Below are 21,830 nucleotides of genomic sequence, written 5' to 3'. Positions count from 1 at the left end.
AGGAAACAATTGCTGCAGCTATTTTCATTGCAACTGTTAGGGGAAGAGCTGCACTTGGAAATCCCTCTTGTAGCAGAGTATTCTTCCCTCCAATTTTCCTTAAATACTTTTGAAGGTAACCACGGGCAATCCACTCCTTGCAACGTGCCCGCAGAGGCATGGAAAATAACCACAGACTCAGTTCTTGGGCATGTGAAGCAATACTTACAAACCTATTTATGGCAAATGATAAGGAGTCAGTGTTAAGTTTAAACCACATAAGGAGGGTTTTCACCACAAAGCTAGTTTTTAACCTTAACCCCTTTTTGCGAGAATTGAGAGCATGTGCCACCAGTTGCTACAGTTTAACAATTTACTGGTCAAGTGAAGGGCAGTTCTCTGGTTATCTGTGCCTAAACTAAGTTAAACTTAGGGTGTCCCTGTGAGATCAGGCAAGATAAGCAGTCTTTCTAGAGAAAAACGCAGCACACTACAGCTATGAGCAATATGCTGTGGGTCACAAAAGCAGGCCTGCAGTGTGAATAAGAACAGAAATTGTCTGTACAGCCAGCCCATCCAGTTGAACTTAGTCACAAGGACATCTTTTCCTCCTTGCAGGCGTGAGATCACGCCAACAAAAAGGAGGAGGAGGAGGAGGATGTGATGGACTTCACAGAGCGTGTCCTTCAGCAGAGGAGGGGATGGCACTCGGAGAAGAAGGGGTCTTGGGCAGCAGCACTGGCACTTACTTGACAACTGCGCACTGAAGGAAAAGCAGAGTACGTCACTTTGGCAGTCAGATGTGATTTGGTCCCCGCATTTAAGTAGATGGCTCTTTACTGAGCATTTTCAAAGCATGGTTCTTGAAAGCCGCTGTGGCTAAACTGTAAAAACACCTCTCTTCCTACAGGGAAACTCAGCAAGTAGTAAAATATTAACGTGACCAAAGCCAAACTTCTGAATTTCTATTTGCTTAGCGAGCTGTTTCTAATTGAAGGTCTTTTCCCTTGGTTCTAACAGGTCCAAGCGCGACCCCACCTCCCCACAGCCAGTTATCACAACCAGCATACGGTAAAAAGTGATCTCCAAGGGCAAGCCCAGCCTGACGATGCAGCTTTAGCCGTCCAAAGCCCAGCAACCGGGTCGCACACCAGCTACAACACAACTGTCGGGTCAAGTGCGAGAAGGGGGAGGCCCCCGCGGGGCAGCTGCAGAAGAAAGCGGCTCATTGATCTCCGGCACGGGCAGCTGACGGGCTCCGCGTCTCTCTGCACGTGCTGCCGCGGTATGGGCAGGGTTGCAGGCAAGGTCGCCCAGATGCAACCCAAGCCGCAGTACAAAGTACAGGCGAAAATTTCTGGTAGGGAAGAGTGGGAGCTTTCTCCCCGTCCCACTTGGGCACCCATGTTTGGGGAAGGGAGCAAAGCAGGACGGCCTGAAAAAACTGTTTTGACTCAGAGCCTGCTCACAAAAGGCATTACTCACCCTGACAACTCAGATTTTAACCAGCCCAGCAGCGCATTTCACTTTCTTCAGCCGCTGCTCCCGGCTGGACTTTATCCCCATTTTTGATTGTTTGCAATACAATGCCAACACAGAAAAACACATCCATCAAGCACACTAGTATTAGAAAGGAAAATGTTATTACCTGGAATAGTCCCCTTTAGCTTCCTACAATTGAAAAACAGTGACAGAATTAAAACATGATCTCTTCAAAAGTCCTCGATTTTCCCAGCATTGTTCACTTCCCCACTCCCACAGCTCTGTGGCCAGATCCTGACCCCAGTTACACTCAATGCAAAGCACGGAGGCTGCCTGCACGTATTCAAGAACAGAACCTGGCCCTTTACGCTTCCAGCTGTAGATTATCCACCTACAGCGTAAATAAAACCGCTTCCAAAATGGGGATGAATTTCATATTGCAAGTCAAATGTCACTTTCACTGCACAAAAAGTGAAATACAATTCTGTCTCCAGCTGGCCACATCCAGCTAAAGGTTGGCTTTACAGGCAGGTCAGCAGTTGAGAGAAATTGTGCTCACTTGAGATGAAAACAACAGTTCAGGCAGATCAAGCCACTGCAGCTTTGCTGTAGCATTTTGTCGCTGCAAATACAGTGGGGAAAACCCCCAACATTTTAAAGGTAGTATTTTGTTTCGTAGAAAGTTGTAAACAACCAGAATTTAAGTCTGAGTAGAGCAAAACTTGATTAAGGAGAGGAAAAACTGACGTAACATATTTCAACATGACAGAGGTATCAAAAACGTGTGCTCTGAAAGATTCGCAGGTATAATATAGCAAGTTTAGCCACAGTACGATACTCTTTTCTTCCCAGGTCTCCAGAACATATTAAAATTAGAATAAGTGATAAACTGGATGGAAACCTGCCTGAATAAATGACTTCCCTTGATGAGCTTCTCTTCTTCCCTCTTCCGATTTAAAATTCCTCAAATAAATATTTATTTCACTTGCCTATGAGAAAAACAGCCCCCAAGTTTTTCTCCCCCCCCCCAGCTGCAGAGATCATAAACCAACACTGCACAGTCTTATCTTTATAAAGGGGGGGGAACCCAGAAAAACAGCTGAACTAAATCAAGTCCGAGCCCCCGGTATCCAAAAACCGACCCAAAAGCAGGAGGAAGAGGCGCTTACCTGCAAAATCAGGGCTGCCAACTTGAAGACGGTCTCACTTTCCACTTCAATCTGCCCCTGTACCGGGAAAAAACCAGACCGTGAACCGCCCGCTCCCCGCGGGGACCCGCACCGCTCCGCACCGCTCCGCTCCCCACGGGGGCGGTCCGGGGACCTGCCCGGGAAGGCGAGATCCGCCCCGGGGCCGGAGTCCCCTCCCCGCCACCCCCTTTTTGTGAGCGTCTACACGGCGGCAGCAGCCCTTCCTCCTCCTCCTCCTCCTCCTCCCCCCCCCCCCAAAGCCTTCTCTCGCCCTCGCGTGTTTTCTTGGCAAATCGGCCCTTAATTGCGTTTTATTCGGGGAGCTGCTTCGCGTTACTGCGGCTGAAGGGGGGCACGGCGGGGCAGGGACCTGATCCTGCGCACTGCAAGAAACTGCATGGGCAACTTGCCGTGAAGCAGGGAGACAAGGTTGATCAAGAGGTATTTTTACGGTTTGCAGCACAGCAGCTCTTCAGGGCACCGCAGTTCTTAGTTGCGCTGGTGGTACACGCACCTCTGATGCTAGATAAGCGATGCTAATCACAAGGAGAGCATAACTACGCTTCCTTTGCCCCACGCAGTCTGGATCTTACAGCCTTCAGTTCTTGCAAGCACACAGGAGGTGTAGTGCAGCGGTCAGGAAAACTGCGTGGACCCCCATGCTGGAAATGTCCCGGGGCTTAACCCCACTCCCAACCCAGTCCTGTCCTGACAGCCCTGTGCACTCGGTGACTTCAGGGTGCACGGCTGATAAATACCAAAACATCAAAACCACATAAGGATCCTTTTTTCTTGCTCGCAATCTTTCAAAGTTAGTTTCTCACAGTAAAAACCCTGGGGTTGGTTCTATACTGGGACCAGCAGTTAACACTGGAAGAGTAAAGGAGATGCACTTACAGTTGGACTCTTGTGTTGTCAAAGTCAGCCCTTGCGCCTACCGCATCCTGCAAACTGTCTATAAAGGACAAAACTGAGCCCATGAACCAGCCCATGAATACAGATTATTTTTTTTCCTTATCGATCTTCTGCAAGTGAAGGTAGTGGACATGATGCCCGTCTCCTGCCACTGAGATCCCAGCACACCCTCCATCCCCAGGATGTGCTGGCTGAACGAGGGGACAAAGCAGACCAAAAACTGAAATAGTACCAAAACCAGCGTAGCAGGAAGATCTACAAAATCACATACAGATACAGGAAAATGACATCTCAAAATATATAGGGCACATCTGGAGCTGAGCTAATTTACTACAGCTGCAGGTCTGGCCCACAGAGGCTAAATTCAAGTGAACAAACAAATAATTCAATTTTCATGGAAAGGAAGGGTTTTTTTGCCTCCTTCGTCAATAAAACATTCCAGCAGCAGCACTCCCCCAGGCTGCTCCCCAATGGCAGACAAAGAGGAATTTCCCCTTCCCAACAGGTGTGGCAACAGCTATGCAGAAGTAGCCTCCAAAGCATTCCCAGACATATTTTATTAGGAGAGGAGGGGCACATCATGAATTAGGAGGAAGAAAAAAAAAAGCTTCAAGTTCATCCTTCCTTCAGATCTCTTTCATGTTGATGCTTAAGAGAAAAGCCCAGAAACTCTTCATGTGGGTGCAATTTTAAGGTACTTTGTTCCTTCCAGGTCTCTATCAGGTTAGTCTTTGTTATGCACATCTGAGCTGCCTTTTTTGAGCTTAAACTGCATCTGCTCAAACAGCCTCCAAGGCCAACTGTGGCAGTGGAAGGATTGTGAGAGATCAGGTCACCCCAGCACTGCGCTCCGCTGCACCGGCAGGCAGAAAACCCACACGTGAGAAAAATCCCATCGCAGGGAACCTCCGCTCAGCAGGAAAGACGGGCTCTAGTTCAGCAAAGCTGTCCCTGGACCACAAAATCAGGGAAAACAGGGCCAGAAGGGACCTTAAAAGCTCCTCGTGAAGACCATCTCCCTACCCCAAGGCAGAATCAGCTACATGCGGCTCATCACCTTTTAAGCATATGAGAAACTCATCGAGATTTAACTATCCAAATGCAATTCTCACATCAAAGGTCCTCTTCTCTTTGTTGCTGGCTCCAAGAAAAACTGCAGCAGCGAGTCTCTGCTGACCCATAGCAATAGCTGCTGCTGGCGTTACAGGGGTGTTTGGGACTTAATAACCCAGCACCTCTTCACTTTTCATCTTCAAAGCACCTCACAACCATTAACTAATTAGCAATAGTAATTATCAGGCTGCTCTTCTGTGTTTATTTACTCAGTCCTAAATACGAGCGTTAAGAAACTCTGGTCACTTTACTAGGCTGCTGCAGCATTGCCACAAAAGTTAAAAGTGATCCCGCAAACCACTTCATTTAGGGTTTTAGGAGACCAAACAAGCTGAAGGGGGACTGCCTTCTTCAGGTAACGAAGTTTCAGTCTCTGCTTTCATAGGGAGAGGTTTGCTGTGCCGATGTCCTCAGTTTCGAACGTGTTTACTTAGAAGCTGCATTGAGGAGCGAACAAGTAAAAAGGTCCTCCCTAACCTGACCTCTCTCAAACAAGACACTGAAGGTGTCTTGACCAGAGCAAAAGGGATAAACAGGACACCCCAGGTGCAGGGCTGCCACCGCAGCTCTCCAGTTGTGGCAAACCTCAGAACAGGGTGAACCAGCCCTAATTATTCCCACGTATCACCAGACGGTAACAGTGGCAGGAGACTGGTGCCACTCTGAGGGAGGCTCTGCACCAAAAAAAAAAACCCCAAAGAGCAATCAGGAGAACCCTTACCCTTTAAAGGGGCTAAAATTCAAAGTAGCAAAGAGATGCAGGGAGGTGAAGGGACTGCCCCGAGATCATGCAGTAGCTAAGTAGCAGAGCAAGGATTTGAAGCAAGGGATGCCAAAGCCCAGCTCAGCCTTTATCTAACAGACTAATGCTTTACAAGTGACAGTCTCATGGACAATTCCCTCTGAGCCTGGAATTATTTTCCATCACAATATAACATTATTTGCCATCTGGTTCCCCAGTTGGCCATTGCTATAATGTAATCCAGCCCTGGGCCGTCAAGTTGTTTGGACAGCCCTTGGCTTGACACAAATCCATATAGCGATACATGTCACTCAGACAGGAGTGCAGGACCGCGACTCTTCCCGCCCAGGCAATATTTGGATTTTATAACCATCTTTCTGTCCCTAAGGCTGGCAAATGGGGGTCTCTGTTTTAGCATCGCTTTAACAGCAAGGTCAAATTTAAAAAAATAGATGTAAGAAAATTCATTTGTAATGCCTGCAGTTGCGAGGGTAATTTAAGCAAAGACTTCAGTGAGCAGGTGGGGGGCCCTGGGAGCCACGGCAGCGAGTGGTCTCACGGCCACGTGTTGAAGATGAAGATGGAAGGTTTTCCTAAGGTTTATCCCAAGTGGAAACAAGGTCACTAGCACGAGGTTAAGTAGATGGATGTAATTCAGATAATGGAATCTGAGTCTTCTACATTTTAGATGTAAATAAATTTAAACAGACTAGCGGGTGCAGCTCCAGGGAGGGGATGAAACTGATATTATTCAATTAGAGTTTGCACAGGGACCAATCATTTTAACCACCGAGACAGATTCGGCCCCTTGTGTAGCTCTCAAAAAGGCCACTGTCTTATGTAAACACTACATTTGGTCCAGCGGATTCAGGTGGTGGCTTTTGTCATACTGACAAACATCAGAATAATAAAAGGTTGTAGCAGATGTCCAAACCAGGTGGCAATTACTGTAGAGCGGGAATAGGTCACTATCTCGGCAGCTAGTAAAGACTAACTCCTGCCCTCGGCGCCCATGGGCAGAATTTAGCCCCCGATTCAGATGGGAGCTCACGTCTTCTGCTGCACAGACACAGATTTATGTGATAAAAAAAAAGTCACAAGCTCAGTTATGAATAGAGCAGTGAACCCTCATTAGACACAGCAACAACACTAGAATTTACTGTCACATAGATACAAGTCTGAAATCCTGATGAAAACACAGATCAAGAATGAAGATAGTCAGATGAGCATTAACTGTGCTAAGCAAATCTTTAGACTGTAAACTCAGATTAAAACAGCTTAAAAAAAATAAGCAACACAGGAACTGTCACGTTTAACTCTTTAGGGCCAGAACAAGAAATGCAAACTCATATGGTTTCTTCAAACCACGTGTAACCTCCAGAGGTTAAAGACTGGCAACAAAAACACTTCAACTGAAGATTTGAGAACTGAGATACCAACACACCTATTCCCTCAGACCGAGCCCTTTAAAATTTCATATTAACCAATGACGCCCCCATATACACACACTATGATTGAATAGCCTCAAGACAGCCACAATATTGAATATAATTACCTGTGATTACCGAAAGGTGATTAAAAAAAGCTGAGAGAAAGAAGGGTGCAATTAGAGGGAAAGGAAGGACCCAAATGTCTATAACAAGGTATTCAAACCGAGGGAGGCAATTAGCTGGGTGTGGACGCAGCACAAGTGAAGAACGCGATGCCAGCGCCCCTGCCCTTCCCCAGCACCGCTGCGACTTCCCACAAGTGATCCAGTATCCCCGCGATGTGTCCTGACAGCCGGAGGATACGAAGGCAGGTCCCTGCAATGCAGAAAGCTTAGCAGCTTTTCAGCATTAAAGGCTTCTTTGGGAGCGGAGGCTGCGTGAGGCAGCCTGAGCTCCTGGGACGGGCTGCGGAGAGGAGGGGTTGTTGGCCACAACCTGTTACACGACGTAAGTCGAGCAGCGCAGGTGGAACTAGGTCAGGCAAACGCAACAACTCGCTCTGTCAGTGTGGCTGCGCTGGCTAATTACACCAAGGAGGCAAACAATGGCAGCAAACGAATAACCATCCAACTTTAAAGCGCCTGTCCCGGTTCCCAGCATTCACACCTACATCTCAATCCCGGTGGTGTCACCTGCTGTTCACGCTGCCCTGCGATGTACCGGACACCCCATCCTCATCCCATTCCCTTCTGTATCAGAAGCTCCAAACTTTGCTGAGCATCTCAACTGGGAGCAGTTTCCCAAAGACAGAAATGCTGGGCTGAGAAAAAGCACAGCAAAGCAGAGGTCCACCTCCAGCACATTAGGGAGAGAAAGTAAAGCACTAAACCAGCAGGAGATCCAGAATATGAGCCCTTAGAGGAGCACATTAAAGGCTGGTCCTTCCGACCCTCTTCAAAAGGGCACTTCAGATTTTCACTTGTGCCACACTTACCCCACAGGGGAGCGCAGCCCGGATGGCTCAGGAGGCCTCACGGTTGCTTCATAGCATTTAGGTGGTCCACGACATCTTTCATTTCACCCACTAAGCCCCACAGCCCTTTCTAGCCACACGAGAGCATGACCCGAGACCAAACGCAGCTCAATGCACGTCCAGCAGCCACCACGGCTCTCTCCTGGCAGGACCTGCTGCTTCCCACCTCAACAGCTTAGGCCAACCCAGCCAAAAAAAAAGGTGATAGTGCCTCACAGTGAGCAAAAGCTTCAGGTTTCTCTGTTACGCCCTTTATTTTGCTGTCTCCGCCAACCACCCTCATCCATCTCCCTTGCTTGGGTTTTGTGCTTCAGCCAACACTTAGATCAAACTCCAGGGACAGCAGGAGCTACTCTGAAACTTGTCTGCACAGTTCAGTGCAACAGGAGCACATTTAGTGCTGCTTTTTTTGCATCAATATAAGAGTAAAAGCAGAGAATGGGGCAAGGACATAAAGACTTCCCTGTTTGCAAGCCAAGCATATGGCAAGTGTCATTAGACTTAACATATAATCAGAGCCTTTCGCTTTCCTACCCCAGCACCACTGTGAGATACCCAACACGTCCCAACAACAGAACAGGCTGAGCTGTCACAGCATCTTTACCCTGTGGCCAGGAGATCAAAGGTGCAAAACTCTCCATTGCAATTAAAGCCAGTAGTTAGACCCAGGAGGAGGTGACTGCATCAAGAGACGCGTGGTATGAAACTTTGGCTGCAAACCAACTAAACCTTCATACGCAATGGGCCAGCCCAGCTGGGACACAACCTACACCTCTCCTATCAAGAGCCTCAACAGGTCCCAGGGGCACCATCACCATCTTTACAGCAGACAGCCTTGGACCAACCTCAACCACTCTCGATGGTGCTGTGTGAAGTCACTTGACTACACCCACACCACGGCCAAGTCCCTCCCCAAGCCACCAGCGCAGCCCCACGTGAGGTCTCATGGGGTAACGAGTAGGGGGGCCCCATGGAGATCTGCCAGTTTACATCAGCACGGGGGTCCTGTTTCCTCCTCCCGTCACATTTTGTTCACAGGCATAACCATGCTCCATCCTTCTCATCCGCTGACGCACTGCTGGGGGGGGGGTTGGGCTATGGAGGAGGCTGCCAGCACCCATGGAAGGTAACAGCCTTGAAGGTGCAGAAAGCCAACTGGTCCTCCTGGTCATCATCCTGGGCTTTACACGTGCAGGCTTCAAGAGCAGAACAGCAAATACAGGCAATGGACAGAGTGTATTTTAATAGCCTTGGCTAGGATCAGACTACACTGTGTTACAAGGCTGCATGGGAACGCTCCCCTCTCCCTTGAGATGGGGAAGAATTAGGAAATATCTGTTATAAAACTTTCGAGAGCTCTCTGATATATGACCACTTTGCTCACCACGAGCTGGAAGCCAGCCAAACTTTATGCTCACACCAGGGGTCTGTTTCAACAGCTCTTCTTGGTAAGCACTGGTCGTCAGACTGCCAAGTGCTCACAAGCACTGCTGTTCACAAAGCTATCAAGGTTACAGACTCCTCTGAAAACTTCCATTTCCTTTAAGTTTTTTCTTTTTTTTTTTTTTTTAAAGTAATTCCTACAAGTCCTTGAAACAAATGGGAAATTAATAAATAAACCCCCAACACCCAAATATAGTGAGGAAAAAGGGAACACGGCCAACTTGACCAAGATCTTAGTTTACAGAATATATTTTAAGGACTGGCAAAGAGTCAACCGTATGGCTGCGGAGCTATAAGGAGGTTAGCTCCAATGCATAATAAACTTGACAGTGCTTCTCTAGCCAAGTAGGGTGTTATTTTTCCAAACTTGGCTGTTTTGAAAGAAGAAAAGGCTGATTTATCTTCCCAAATTTATCATCAACATGTGCGTGACCAGTTCTGACCCACCTCCTTAAAAGCATCCCAGCTATGGTCACGGGCTGTGCAATAACACACTGAACATGCTACAAAGCTCCCCTATCCCTGTGCAAACACATCAATTCTGAGATACCCATTTCACCTGAAACCAAGCGCTAGGCTTTCACTATTTTAAATTCCAGCTGTACAGTAGATTTCAGAGATAGCTATAAATCTAAACCTAGCTTCTTAAAGTCAATGACAGGAGAGAAAGCTTTTAAATTGAAGCTGTCACCACTGAAGGTTTTCAGGCAGCAGTTCTCAAAGCCTTGAAAAAGAGAGGCACGTAAGAAAAAAGAGCCCAGACATACACAAAGCATCCTTCTAGCCTCTGCATTCTCCCAAAATACACATGGATAAATGAGCTTTTAACTAAGTAGCTGGGAGGCCCTTCCATAGACCTGGAGATCTAAGTTTTACCAGCTCCCACCTCCTGCTCGGTGGCCCAAGCTGTTCCTGGCAGTGGATACAGCTTCTCCAAGCTCCAACCCAAACAGCGTGGATGCTGGAGAGCAGGAGCCAGGCAGCTGGCTGGACCACACAGGACTGAGAGGGCCTGGGGACTGCAGCATCAGACCAGGGGAAAAAAAAAATGGGCAGCTCGACACGAAAGGAGGGAAGGGAGAGAGCACTGGCAGCATTTGTTTTATCGGCTGGAGGCCAAGGTTTATGCACGCACCAGCGGTGAGGAAAACGCTGGGTGCTCTTACGAGCTGGTGGAACAGCGAATGTTGCATTCAGTTCATATGCAAGGAGACATTGGAAAGGGCAAGGCCAGCAAGAGCTGAATGTGTCGTGTTGGCAAATCCAGCAGAAGTTTATTCTCCAGGCGTGTAAAGCAGTGTTAACGTTACACTGTGCAGAAGGAAGATGCCGGTGCTGATGCGGTGGTGGGTTAAGATGGAGGTGCAGTGGAAAGGAGCAGCCACGGACGCCTTGTGCTTAGTGCGCAGGGATTCCTCGCTCCAGGTGCAGAACTGCAACACTGCTAAAACAGGAGTTTTGTTGTGAAAACGAGGTCTCAGTCCTCTTGTGCTTTGGGAAAAGGGGTCTGCCCCAGCTCCCCAGCTGCTCGCAGGGGCTGAGGGCAAGGCAGAGGGGATGGCGCAGAGAACACCACAGGTCCCAGAGGCACAAAGGAGCTTTGACTGTACAGAAGAGCACAGAGGTGGGGGAGTGGGTGGGGAGTAGAAAGAAATACATTTTTGGCAGCAGAGATTTCATTGTCTATCTCGCTCCTTCCTTGCCAAATTGTCTACAAAAATTGCAAAATGCACAAGCCCCAGATTCTTCCAGCCCTTGGCAGGGGAAAGTGGTACCCGATTTGCAGAAAGGAGCAGAGAGATTTGCAGGAAGGAAAATGAAGTTGAAAGGTGAGGAAAAGCAGCATGACTGCACAATACAGAACGCCAAGCCAGCCTTTGCCCTCTTTGGAACTTTTCTGCAGGTTTTTATTCCATTATTTATTATTCAGCATCCATATTTTGTAATTTATCATATAATTAGTAATATATTCAATATACTATATTATTTATTCTGATATTGTATTCCGCTACGAGCACAACCTCTCTGGAGTCATCTGGGGCAAGACAGCCAACACACACTGCGCAGCAGGTCCAGCCTAGACCTAGAGACACCGGACTTCATTAGGGAGAAACTATTCTCTTTGATTAGATACAGCCACTTACAGGATTTCACACACAGGATTGCCCACAGATCTCTCAGAGAATACCGCAGATATGTTTCTGATACAGCCTCTGAACCTCGTAAGCCACAGATAAATCCCCTCCGGATGGGGGGACCGGCATGAAGCTTCACCACCGCACCGGCTGTATTCACCCACGCCTTCGGCCGGCTCTCGTGGTGTGTCCTACACGCCAGCAGGAGCACCGACGTACACCATCGCGCACCAACGTGCACCATCTCGCACGCAGGACAACGTCACCCGCTCACCCTCTGCTCAGGAAAGCATCATTTTCCTTTAAAGCATACAAGCCACGGAACCATGGGTACCTATGCACTGCTGTGCTGTCAACACATGCCAGCGCTCAGGAATGTCAAAAGAGCACAAACACAAACTCCTTTGAGCATCAGGCTTTTGCACCACTCTGGATTTAGGCTTTTCACACACTGTGTCACCTATGGGGAACAAGCTACCGTGAAAACTTTGGAACCAGCTTTGTGAAAGCAAAAAACATGACTGGCTTTTAGGCAACCTTATCCACGCAGGTCTTCTCACACCCCAGGTATTGCAGCATTTATCCTCTGAGCCACATTCCTGGCCCACACAGAGCAGAAGCTTCATGCAAAGATCCAGGTTAGGATACAACCCTGGTACGACGTCCTCCAGCACACCCTGTGCGTTGAGGAACAGCCCCGAGCACATTTGCTGGGTATAGGTTGCTGCTTTTTGAGACACTGGGGTTTCCTCACTCCATGAATGAAGCAAGGAAAGGAGAGGAGGGAAAAAAAAAAAAAAAGAGAAAAAAAAGCTAAGCTGAGGCAGGTCTAACCTCCTGGAGCTGGATTAACAACTGAGAAATGCCAGGGAACATTCCTCACTGTCATCAATGAGCATCAACGACTTGCTTCACCAGAGCTGGGGATCTGCTGGTATTCAGAAGCCGACACCACTCACCCTGCAGCCTGTGCCTCCTTCCCCGCAGCACCACGGGAGCCGACATGCTGTGTGAGCGTATCCAAAGTGCCTTTGTACGTCCTCTTGTCCACCTCCCGTGGGCTTAAATATGAGAATTGGTCCTGTGTGCACTTCATGCACTACTTGAAACCTAGAGACCGACCATAAGTTCACCAAGTAGGATAAAATATTTTGAAAAGACCTAACTAGAAGGTTAAAAGCCACTGGACCAAATGCATCTTGAAAGTAAATAAAACTGGCTTCTGCTGAAGCCGGGCTGCGAAGCCGCCCAGCACAGAAAGGGCTGCAGGCAGAGCAGGGGCTCTCGGCTTTCGTTACGTGCCGCATCGCTCGTCGCTGCCCACGGAGATCCTTCTTTCGGGAGGAAGCGATGCTCCTCGTCCCTTCGCTGCCCACAGAAACCGGACACAACAGAAAACCCTCTCTGCTTCTGGCAGTTTTTCTTGCAGGAACAAGGAAGCCAGCACTTTGCATTGCTACCAATTAGCACACACACCTTGCAAGCCACAGGGGGAAAAATATGAACCAGCCTTCATTCAAACCTCTCCCAGCTCCCGAAGCCCTGAACTCAACGGGATGATGCACAATCTGCTTATTGCGGCACTCCATGCATCATCAGCGCTTCATGTGCTATCAGCACTTCATTTCAATAATATGAAATTATGCTGCTTGAATAATAATATTTATCCAGGCCAGAAGCAACTCCTTATTGGTTTGATGACATGTGTGTCTATGATCAGGGAGGGAAGTTTTTTATGCTAGTCTTCTCCTTTGCTTGCTCTTATGCTTTATGCATACACATAAACACATACACTTGCACCCAAATGTTTTAATGTTGACCGGCATTTGTTTCAATAGCAGTGGCATTTTTCACATTCCATCCTAAAACCAGACCCATTTTCCAGTTCCAAAATTATTTGTACTGTCTGTCTAGTTAAACTGCTCCAGTTTTCCCTGAAAGGATGACTATGAGTAGCCAAGACCCTTCATTTATAAAATGGCAGATATGTCAAATGGAAATTTGCTTTTTATTAACCTTAACCAGTGAAGCTCCAAGTTTTTCAAGCATCTTTAAAACTTTAACATGTTGTAAAAAGGTACCAATTTCCTCCACTCCTTCCAGAAAGCAATTCCTGTACAAAGCACAGTCACAATTTTGCCATTAACCACTTTCACGTCAGGTTTCTGATCCCACCATAAAATAATGAATACTGGATACTGAATAAGAATCCTCTAAAATATGAAGCATATTAAAGGTGAAAACTTTGGCCAGCTACACTGAGCTCTACGACCAGCTAATGATACAGAATTGTCTTCCAAGAAAAGGCTGTAAGAAATGAGTGACCCTCTTTGACTGAACCATGAGAGAAAAAAAAAAAAAAAAAAAAGAAAAGCACCAGGTGCCTGAGTTTGACATTAACTGGAAAAATCCCAGAAACATCAGGCATTGCCAAAGTTCATTGAACTGCAGCTGCTATTGCACCGCCAGTTATTAAGGGCATGGCAAAGGTGGCTGCCACACTACTCTCTTTTCAGACCCAGATGTATCTGCAGTGGATCAACTTTTTTTTTTTTTTTTTTTTTTTTTAAGATTTTGGCTACCATATCATGAAATAACTTCTAAAAATATATATTTTACCAATTTGAACATTTTGAGAGAACGGTGGAAGCTTCTTAACCAGAGAGTAAATACAGAAAATATTTTAAAAACTAGCTTAAATTACCACTTTATAGGATTTATTACTTTACTACTTTACTGAATTAAGGCAGGAAATCAGGGAACTACGAACGAAGTTCACAGCACAGGACCTTCCTCACGGGTCTTTTCTTCTTGAGACAAGTTTGACTCAAGATCAGTAAAGAGATGCCTGCCTTGACTGTTTGCTATGCAGCGTACAGAAGGATATGCCACAGAGACAGAGCCTACCTGCGAAGTTACAACCCAGATTTCAAACAGCTTAAAAGCTTTTGAGTATTTAAGACTTATTCTAGTGTGGCGAGTACACAGTGGGGCTGCGAAAGCAAGACAAGGGAACAGTCATCATTCTTTTCCAGTTGCTTGAAGCACCAGCATTTAAGTGAAGGAGGTGATTAGGCACACTGAGATCTCAATAATTCAATAAGATCTAGAAATCAGACACAGCTCCTCGCAAGTTTGCAGGACTGTGTGTGACAGAGGAGCAACAAAAGGGAGATGCACAACAAGGTGCTCTGAAAGATGCTGAGCCTTACCTGGTGTACACAGGACTTGGCATTCAGAAAGAACAGCTCTACTGTAGTTTTGTCCTTGAGAAAGGAAATGCTTTCAATGTAGAACCTGAAAAAAAAAAAAAGGAACAGTTACTTTCTTGAATAGGTTTCATCTTCCTCCCAAATCATTTTATTTCCTCAATGTTTTGTTCTCTAGCAGTAAAATGGCACAGAGGAACTATGAGCTACTGCACTTAATTTCCTGCCTATTAGGAGGGAACAAGCAGAAAATCATGGGCTGACAGCACACAGGGAACGACAAGTTCCTTGTTCAATAGATCGTAGGTATCTGATGACTTCTCATCTAGTTTGAAAACCGTGTCAAACACTAAAGGAGCAAAGCCCATCCCTCCTATGCAGATAAAGCCACAGAAGTAGAAAAGGTAACTGCAAATGGTGTGTTGCAGCCGGTCCAGCACTGGACTGGTGTGCTGGAGGAGAGGGGCTGGCAGCAGCCCCGCAGGACAGTCTTTCCTCCAAGGAGCAGAGAGTTAATGGGCTGAGAGCCATTAACTCTGCTCCAAGCAAACTGGGACCAGCAAAAAAAAAACCAACCCCAAAAAACCAAACCAAACCAAAAAGAACAACCCAAAAACCTCCCCACAAAGAACACTTTGGGGTCAGCTCCATCCCATTGGGGACATCCATCCTAATGGCAATGGGAGCCCCAAAACCAGAGGTTTACATGGAAGGGCTGGCAACTTGTTCAGCCTTACAGGCACCACTCTGCACAGCGCTCGCTGCCTTCCTCCCCATCCCTGGCTTCCTCTTCCCAGGGCCACGGGTGCATCACAGAGGCACACACCAACAGAAGCAATCCCATTACTGGTTACTCCGGCCCAGCCAAGGTTAGCAGATGGGTCCCAATTTGTTACAGAGCTACACCAAACATCGCGTATGCCACTGGCACTCTGCAAAATTGCACACAACCTGTCTGTGCGCTTCTCTGACTCACTCGAGGCATCAAACCAAACAGCGCTGAGATGCATTAAATAGGTGGAGAAAACATCTATAATTTGAGGAGCGCAGAACTGCCAAGTCAGTTTAAAGAGAGACAAATTTGTGCGAACGTGGTCCTGTCAATCCTTCAGCCGCTTACAGAGGATGAATGCGTTGGGTCCAGACTCGCCCACACTATGCGAGACAGAAGGTACACTTTTCTTTCTAGCCAAAACTTGGGTCACCACCACCACTGCCCAGGCAGTGCAGACCACACCAGGGCTTCTCAAATGTCTTGCCTTTGATAGCAGGAGGGTTGGATGCCCAACACAGGGCACACAGCCCACTGTGTTTATCAGAACCAGGCCAATCCCTCCCATAGCCCCACGGTGCTCCTAAGGCTCCTCACAGCCTCAAGCTCCAGCCAACTGATCTCTTGGTGTAGATGATTTGCGAGATGTTGGAAGAAGTCCACAGCAGCAGCATGGAGCACGTGGTAGGAAGCAGTAAAGCTAGCAACTACTGCACTTGCTAGGAACGTATGCAGTATTTAAGCTGTGACTTGAGACAAGCAATACGTTAAATAGTATTTTTTTTTTTAATATTTCACATTCCTACAGCATGTTCCATCAAATTAATTTTAAAGCAGTCCCCAGAACGTGTCTGCAGGATAAGGAGATACTTTTCCCATTTTACAGGCATGTAGCCTGTCCAAGGGGCAGACCCAAGCCCAGCAGCCTGCCCCAGACATTTGAAAGGCTATTTTACATTTCCATGCCTCACCTTTCACTGAGAGCTGTAGGAGCCACAGGTATTTCCACCCTCTCTTGATCACACCTGATATAATTTTTTTGAACAGCTTTGCTAAACTTCACTTCAAATACACGTGAGTGTTTCTCTCCAGAAATGCAGAGCAGAGGACAGGACCCTCACTCTTCAGCCTTTCCCAGCTTGCTGCCAGACCAGCCCTTCACAGCATGGACCTTCCTCAGCCTGCTAAAGCTTTCCTCCCTCCACTGCACCAAAAAGGCAATTATCCTCAACTACTGACCTCATTTGCACTTGTGGTTTCTTTCAACTAAGGGTCAGACACGGCTGACTTACCCTCAGAAGCAGGATAGTACCCCTGGCTCTGGAGAGAGCTAGCTCCCAGTCACCGCTGGCACGTAGCAGGAGACTGTAGGATCTATGGATTTTGAGAGAGGGCACTGAGGAGGCGTTGGCCCCTGCCCCAGCCAGGTCTGCGTGTTCAATTTCTTCCATGGTACGGTCTGTATGCTCTTATCACCGCAATACAGATGGGGAATACTGGACCACAGAGGTAAGGATGTTCAGGGGACGGCAGGCATGTTTGGGAACACCACAAAGTGTATGTTCTGCTTTTATTTCCGATGCTGTCAGCATCCTTGAAACTAGAACGACACTTTCAGAAGTCCTAAATCTGCATTATAGAGTCCTTCACCAGCTGTGTATACCATATGAAAACTTACATGACTGGATTGAGTTTATGCCAGCTGAAGAAGAATAATTAAAATCTGAAAAGATTATCATGTGTTTCATTACTGAACAGCAAAAGCTCAGGGCCAAGGAGTTAGGAACAAAAGGAAGGTCGTAACCAGGTATCTGGGGATCCCCACCATTTCCAGTATCACTCCTGGAAACCGTCCAGCGCAGCGCTGGAAGATACTGAGAACTGATGCTGCTGCACATCTGCCACTTGTTATGAGAACAGCAGCTCAGCGCCCTGCCTCCTTATACTTGCATCTCAAACGAAAATGACACTTAATCCCTACTTCTTCTACTCACGGCTGAACTTATTTCAAACCCGCAGAAGGCATGGCCGGCGCAGGAGGGCTCTCCCAGCCCAAGGGACACCCTGTCCCTGCAGCAGCATCCACCGCTGTCACGGCACGCACGGCTGGAGACCGTCCAGCCCCGGGGCTCTTCGCCCATCCCCTCCGTGCCGCTTGCCCCAACGCCCAACTCCGCTTTTCCATTCAAGCCACAGGCGCACGCAGCTGCAACTGTGTATTTCGGCTGCTCTCATGGGAATTTAATTAAGGAATAGGCTATGACAATGTGTTCACATGAGATAAGCGTCTGAACTAACCACCCAAGGCATATGCCATGGAGCAAAAGCCTGCAGTCACTTACTTACCCAAAAGGTTGTAACAAAGAGAGCTGCAGGTTTTGAAGTGGCTTTTCTGCTGGAGTGTCTATTTTCTACAGATCAGACAGTTCCTATATCGCTAGTTATTTCTGTATCCTCCTCCTCCTGCTCTGCTTCTCACTCACTGCCCACCTCCTTGGCTCCTAATTGCTTGGTTTGGATCTCACAACCCCAGAGTAGTCAGGCTTAAAATTAGCTTCTAGAACTTGGTCTTTCCAAGCCCACTCTTCACACGTTACTTCTTGCCCAGGTCTCTGCACACCCTGCCCTGTAGAGAACCATCTTGCAACAGAGAGGGACAAAATGAACATCACAAGCCAACAGCATTAATCCCCACCAAAGAAATGCTCAAGCCATATGATTGCCTTCACAACTTTCTTGGGCAGTCGTAGATTTGAGGCTCCCAGATCCTCATCAAACACAGTGAATAGATTGAAGAGCCCATCATCCCTTTTAAAATGGATTTTTTTCTTCCTGTTAAAAGTGGGGAAGGGACGAGAAGCCCTGAACTCCATCACAAATAAACACATATTCAGCAAAAACAAAGTGCCACTTGTTTGAACCATTCCCTCCAGGACCAGGGTGCGGAGGACATGGCGAGGCGATGGTGCCAACCGACCCAACTACACAAGAGGCTCTGGCTTGGAAGTGCTTCAAATAATTAAGCACACAAGGCACAAATTTACCGAGATACGAAAAGCAAATGAGGTCAGTCTGCTCTCATTTTCCTCATAGACTGTAAGGAAAACAAAACCTCCAACAATATTAAGAATATGATGCTTGGTCTTTTCTGCCAGCACAGCTTTGTCTCATAGGACATCCTTTTTTTCAGGCCCTTAACCAGCAGAGCTTCGCCAGCAAAAGCCCTAAAGTAATGCAATTACATTGGCCAAAATCATCACTTTGCCAGGGATTTTATTCTCTCCTGGGGACTGGCTTAAGCTGTGTGAGCAAAGAAGCCATCAGCAATCCCTTTCAAGTACAGACAACCCTTAAGTAAACATAAGAAAAAAGTATGATTGTTTAAACAAGCTGTATTAAAATTTAGCACTATTAAAGACAAGTGAGACAAAGAAGATATTTAAAATACAGGGCTTTAAACAAACAAAAACCCCACCTAAGAACAATGTCCTAGTAACAGTTTAAAAAGTAGCAGGTTCCAAACTACTTTATTTTGTAGTTAAATACAAAAGAGCAGCACTTATTCAGGACCTAATCCCCTTCTAAAAAGAATATATCGCTTTGACATTTACTTCCTTTATCAAATCTGTAACCAGGTCTTTTAAACAAAAACCTCCGGTGACAAATAAACCCAAGCAGTAATGTTTTCTTTGTGGAAACAATTACTCACCTAACGGCAAAGTACAAAGTTGCTGGGCCAGGTTTCTTGGGCAAGTCATGGTCCAGGACTCGGTGATCCAGCTGCAACCAGACGCTCTGACCTCTGCGGAAACAGGTTGGGGAGGTGGTTAAAAACTGGGACAAGAAATGCAGAAACAGGGTCTCTTTCAGTGCGTGCATTTAGTCCAAATGTAACTTCAAAAAAAAGAGCAAAATTCGTCTCCGAGGCAGGTAAACATTTCATCCAATTCTTTCCTTTTCCCCCTAACTTTTGGATTTTGATGCAATTCACTTTTGGATGTTAGAGAACGTTCTTTGCAGTTTTATTTTCAGCTGTAGCACAGAAGTCATAGCACAGCACCCAGAAAAACTAAATATTATTGAAATACCTTCCTTTGCTATAGCTGGGGACACTGCCACTGACTTCTCACGTCTAGCAGAGGCTGGATGTTTGCCTGCAGCAGAAATGGTCTGATCTCTTCTGCTGTATGGGGACCGCATAGCTCTGCTGCCATATCCCCCACTCCTGTTCCGCACCATCCCCAGTCCCAGCGTGACATAAAAGCCCATTTCAGAGCAGAGGGCTTTACTGCAGGCACGCTCATTTAATGAGGCAGCTGCATAAAACAGTTCTCTCTGCAGTGGCTGCCTTGACTGAAATGGGAAGGAAGCCAGAAAGTAAACAAAAGTGCCCCCCAAATCCCAATTAACCTCCCTGAGGACCCTGGGGCCAAGGGGGAGCGCAGAAGCCTGTGGCTGCCCCAAAAGGCTGGGACATGGGTGCCCTCCAGAGGCCACACGCTCCCTCCAAGCACCCAGCCCAGCCCCGTAAATCCAAGGCAGCCTCTGGAGTCCCGCTGGTGTTTCTGGGGAAGTCAACAGCTTTTAGGTAATACCCTGGCAGCACTTTAAAGCTCACCGTGAGGAAACGCCAGCAACCAAAAACCTCCAGAAGAATTTCATGGCAGCTCTTCTGGGGGGGAAAATAAGCCAAGTGCAAACAGCATCCTCAAGGGATTTACAGAAGAGCTGGAAGAAAGTATTTTCCAACACCTGAAAGGACAAGGATGTGGCAAATATATTCTAGGGAAAGCCCAAAACGAGAGTGGCTGGTAAAAAATAACACACTGCTGTGGTCAGGGCCCCCGAGCGAGCAGCTCCTACCAGCTCCGTAGACACCAGCCCTTTCCCCAGGGCCAATCCTGCACCTGCAGATGGGAACTGCCTTGGCAGGTGGCCCCAAACACGGCTCTGACATGATTTGTAGGTGAAGGCTTCCATCCAGGACACCATAAAAAGCAGCAATGGAGAGAAGTAGGGACTAATATTATTCCCGTTAGACAAGAAGAGGTTTATTTAGGGGCTGTATTAATGCCCAACTCCCTTTCCGCACTGCCCTAAGCAGCTCTGCTCCAGCTTTTTTGGGGAGCTGAAGGTAACTCTTCTGGAGACGCTGGCCCTGGGGAGCGGAGTCCTGCCTGCGGGTTTCGGTCCTGCACCCAGCAGACGTGGGGAAGCATTTCAGTGCAATGCCGACAGATGAGTCTAAACACCAGCTGAGATTTCAATTAACCCAGCTGACTCCGCGTTAATGCCACAGAAGTGGATCTCCCACGGCGCTCCGGAGCCTGGCCGTAGCATCTCACCCAGCCCGGCAGCAGCTGCCCGAGCTGCCCCACTCGCATCAGCCGCGATGACAAACTGCACCCAACACCGCCACGCAATAGTCCAGCTGCTGGGAAGGGAGGGCTGCGCATTTTGAGCACGTTCTGCTTTTGCAAGCTCTTTTTGGTGGTCTACGGAATAGCTCAGATACCTAAAAGTAATAGGGAATCTAGAGGAAGGTTGTTTATGGGAAGGGCTAACCTCGTATTTCACTGCTGCTAGAGAAGTTTGGGTTTAAAAGACTCAACAATACATTTGAGATTAAAGTGCAAAGCAATAGGAGCAATTCACTTGGAAAATAAATGCAAAACCTTTATGTTGTTACTGAAAGTGCAGAACAGGAAAGCTGAGGGTGTTCACGTGGGAAATTATTGCTGAATCAATTTTTTCCACCTTGTGAGACAAACATGAAAAGTGAAAGCGTCAGGAAGGTATTTTACAAGTATTCTGTGGTTTGTGCCCAGAAGATATTTTCCAAATATTTTCTGTTTTGTGCCTTCCCCTTTCCTCAGCCAAGAAGCACAAACACAAGGTAGGAAAATCTTTCTTCTTCAAAAGAAAGACTCATTTTTCCATCACGCTGAGATGCCATGGTGTCGGGGATAGGCTTCGCATTGCAATAAGCACACAGCTGTTTAAAATAAATGACCATACTTACGTATCATCTATAAATGTTATCCCAAAATACTCCTTTTCTTTCAAGTTGAAGTGTGAGGCCACCAGATCCAGTAACTCCCGGGACAAAAGTTTGGGCTATTGAAAGAATAAAAATAACTCTATTCATTTCAGTCCAGGCTTGTCATATATAATAAAAATTTTCTCAGCAAATACTGACATTTAAGCACACACGGCCAAGTTAAAACCTTGTTGTACAACTCAATACAGAAATGACTCCATCAGACTCGGGGCAGTGGGATTCGGTGTCTCTGTGGAGCTGCACGGGACGTGCGGAGCACAGAGAGGCAATTATGTACTTAACCCGCGACATCAAGCTGAAGTGTGCGGACCGACTGCTGCTTTCCT

The 21,830-nt window shown here is 47.2% G+C and overlaps 1 protein-coding gene across 2 annotated transcripts in view; it reads right to left on the bottom strand.

Moving 5' to 3' along the window:
* FRMD4B (FERM domain containing 4B) overlaps nt 1-21,830 on the bottom strand; it is a 137,316-nt gene that overhangs the window by 41,855 nt on the left and 73,631 nt on the right. For both annotated transcript variants that reach the window (XM_069811861.1, XM_069811860.1), the window contains exons 3-7: nt 21,466-21,560; nt 19,153-19,245; nt 14,675-14,759; nt 2,631-2,687; nt 1,628-1,650 (exon numbers count right to left, since the gene is read on the bottom strand). In XM_069811861.1, coding sequence (XP_069667962.1) covers nt 1,628-1,650; nt 2,631-2,687; nt 14,675-14,759; nt 19,153-19,245; nt 21,466-21,560 — 353 coding nt within the window. The remainder of the gene's footprint in view (nt 1-1,627; nt 1,651-2,630; nt 2,688-14,674; nt 14,760-19,152; nt 19,246-21,465; nt 21,561-21,830) is intronic.

The sequence above is a fragment of the Haliaeetus albicilla genome, chromosome 24 (genome assembly GCF_947461875.1).
Source record: "Haliaeetus albicilla chromosome 24, bHalAlb1.1, whole genome shotgun sequence".
Taxonomy (NCBI): Eukaryota; Metazoa; Chordata; class Aves; order Accipitriformes; family Accipitridae; genus Haliaeetus; species Haliaeetus albicilla.
Note: the sequence above shows the minus strand (reverse complement) of the source record. Positions and strands in the feature narration are given on the sequence as shown.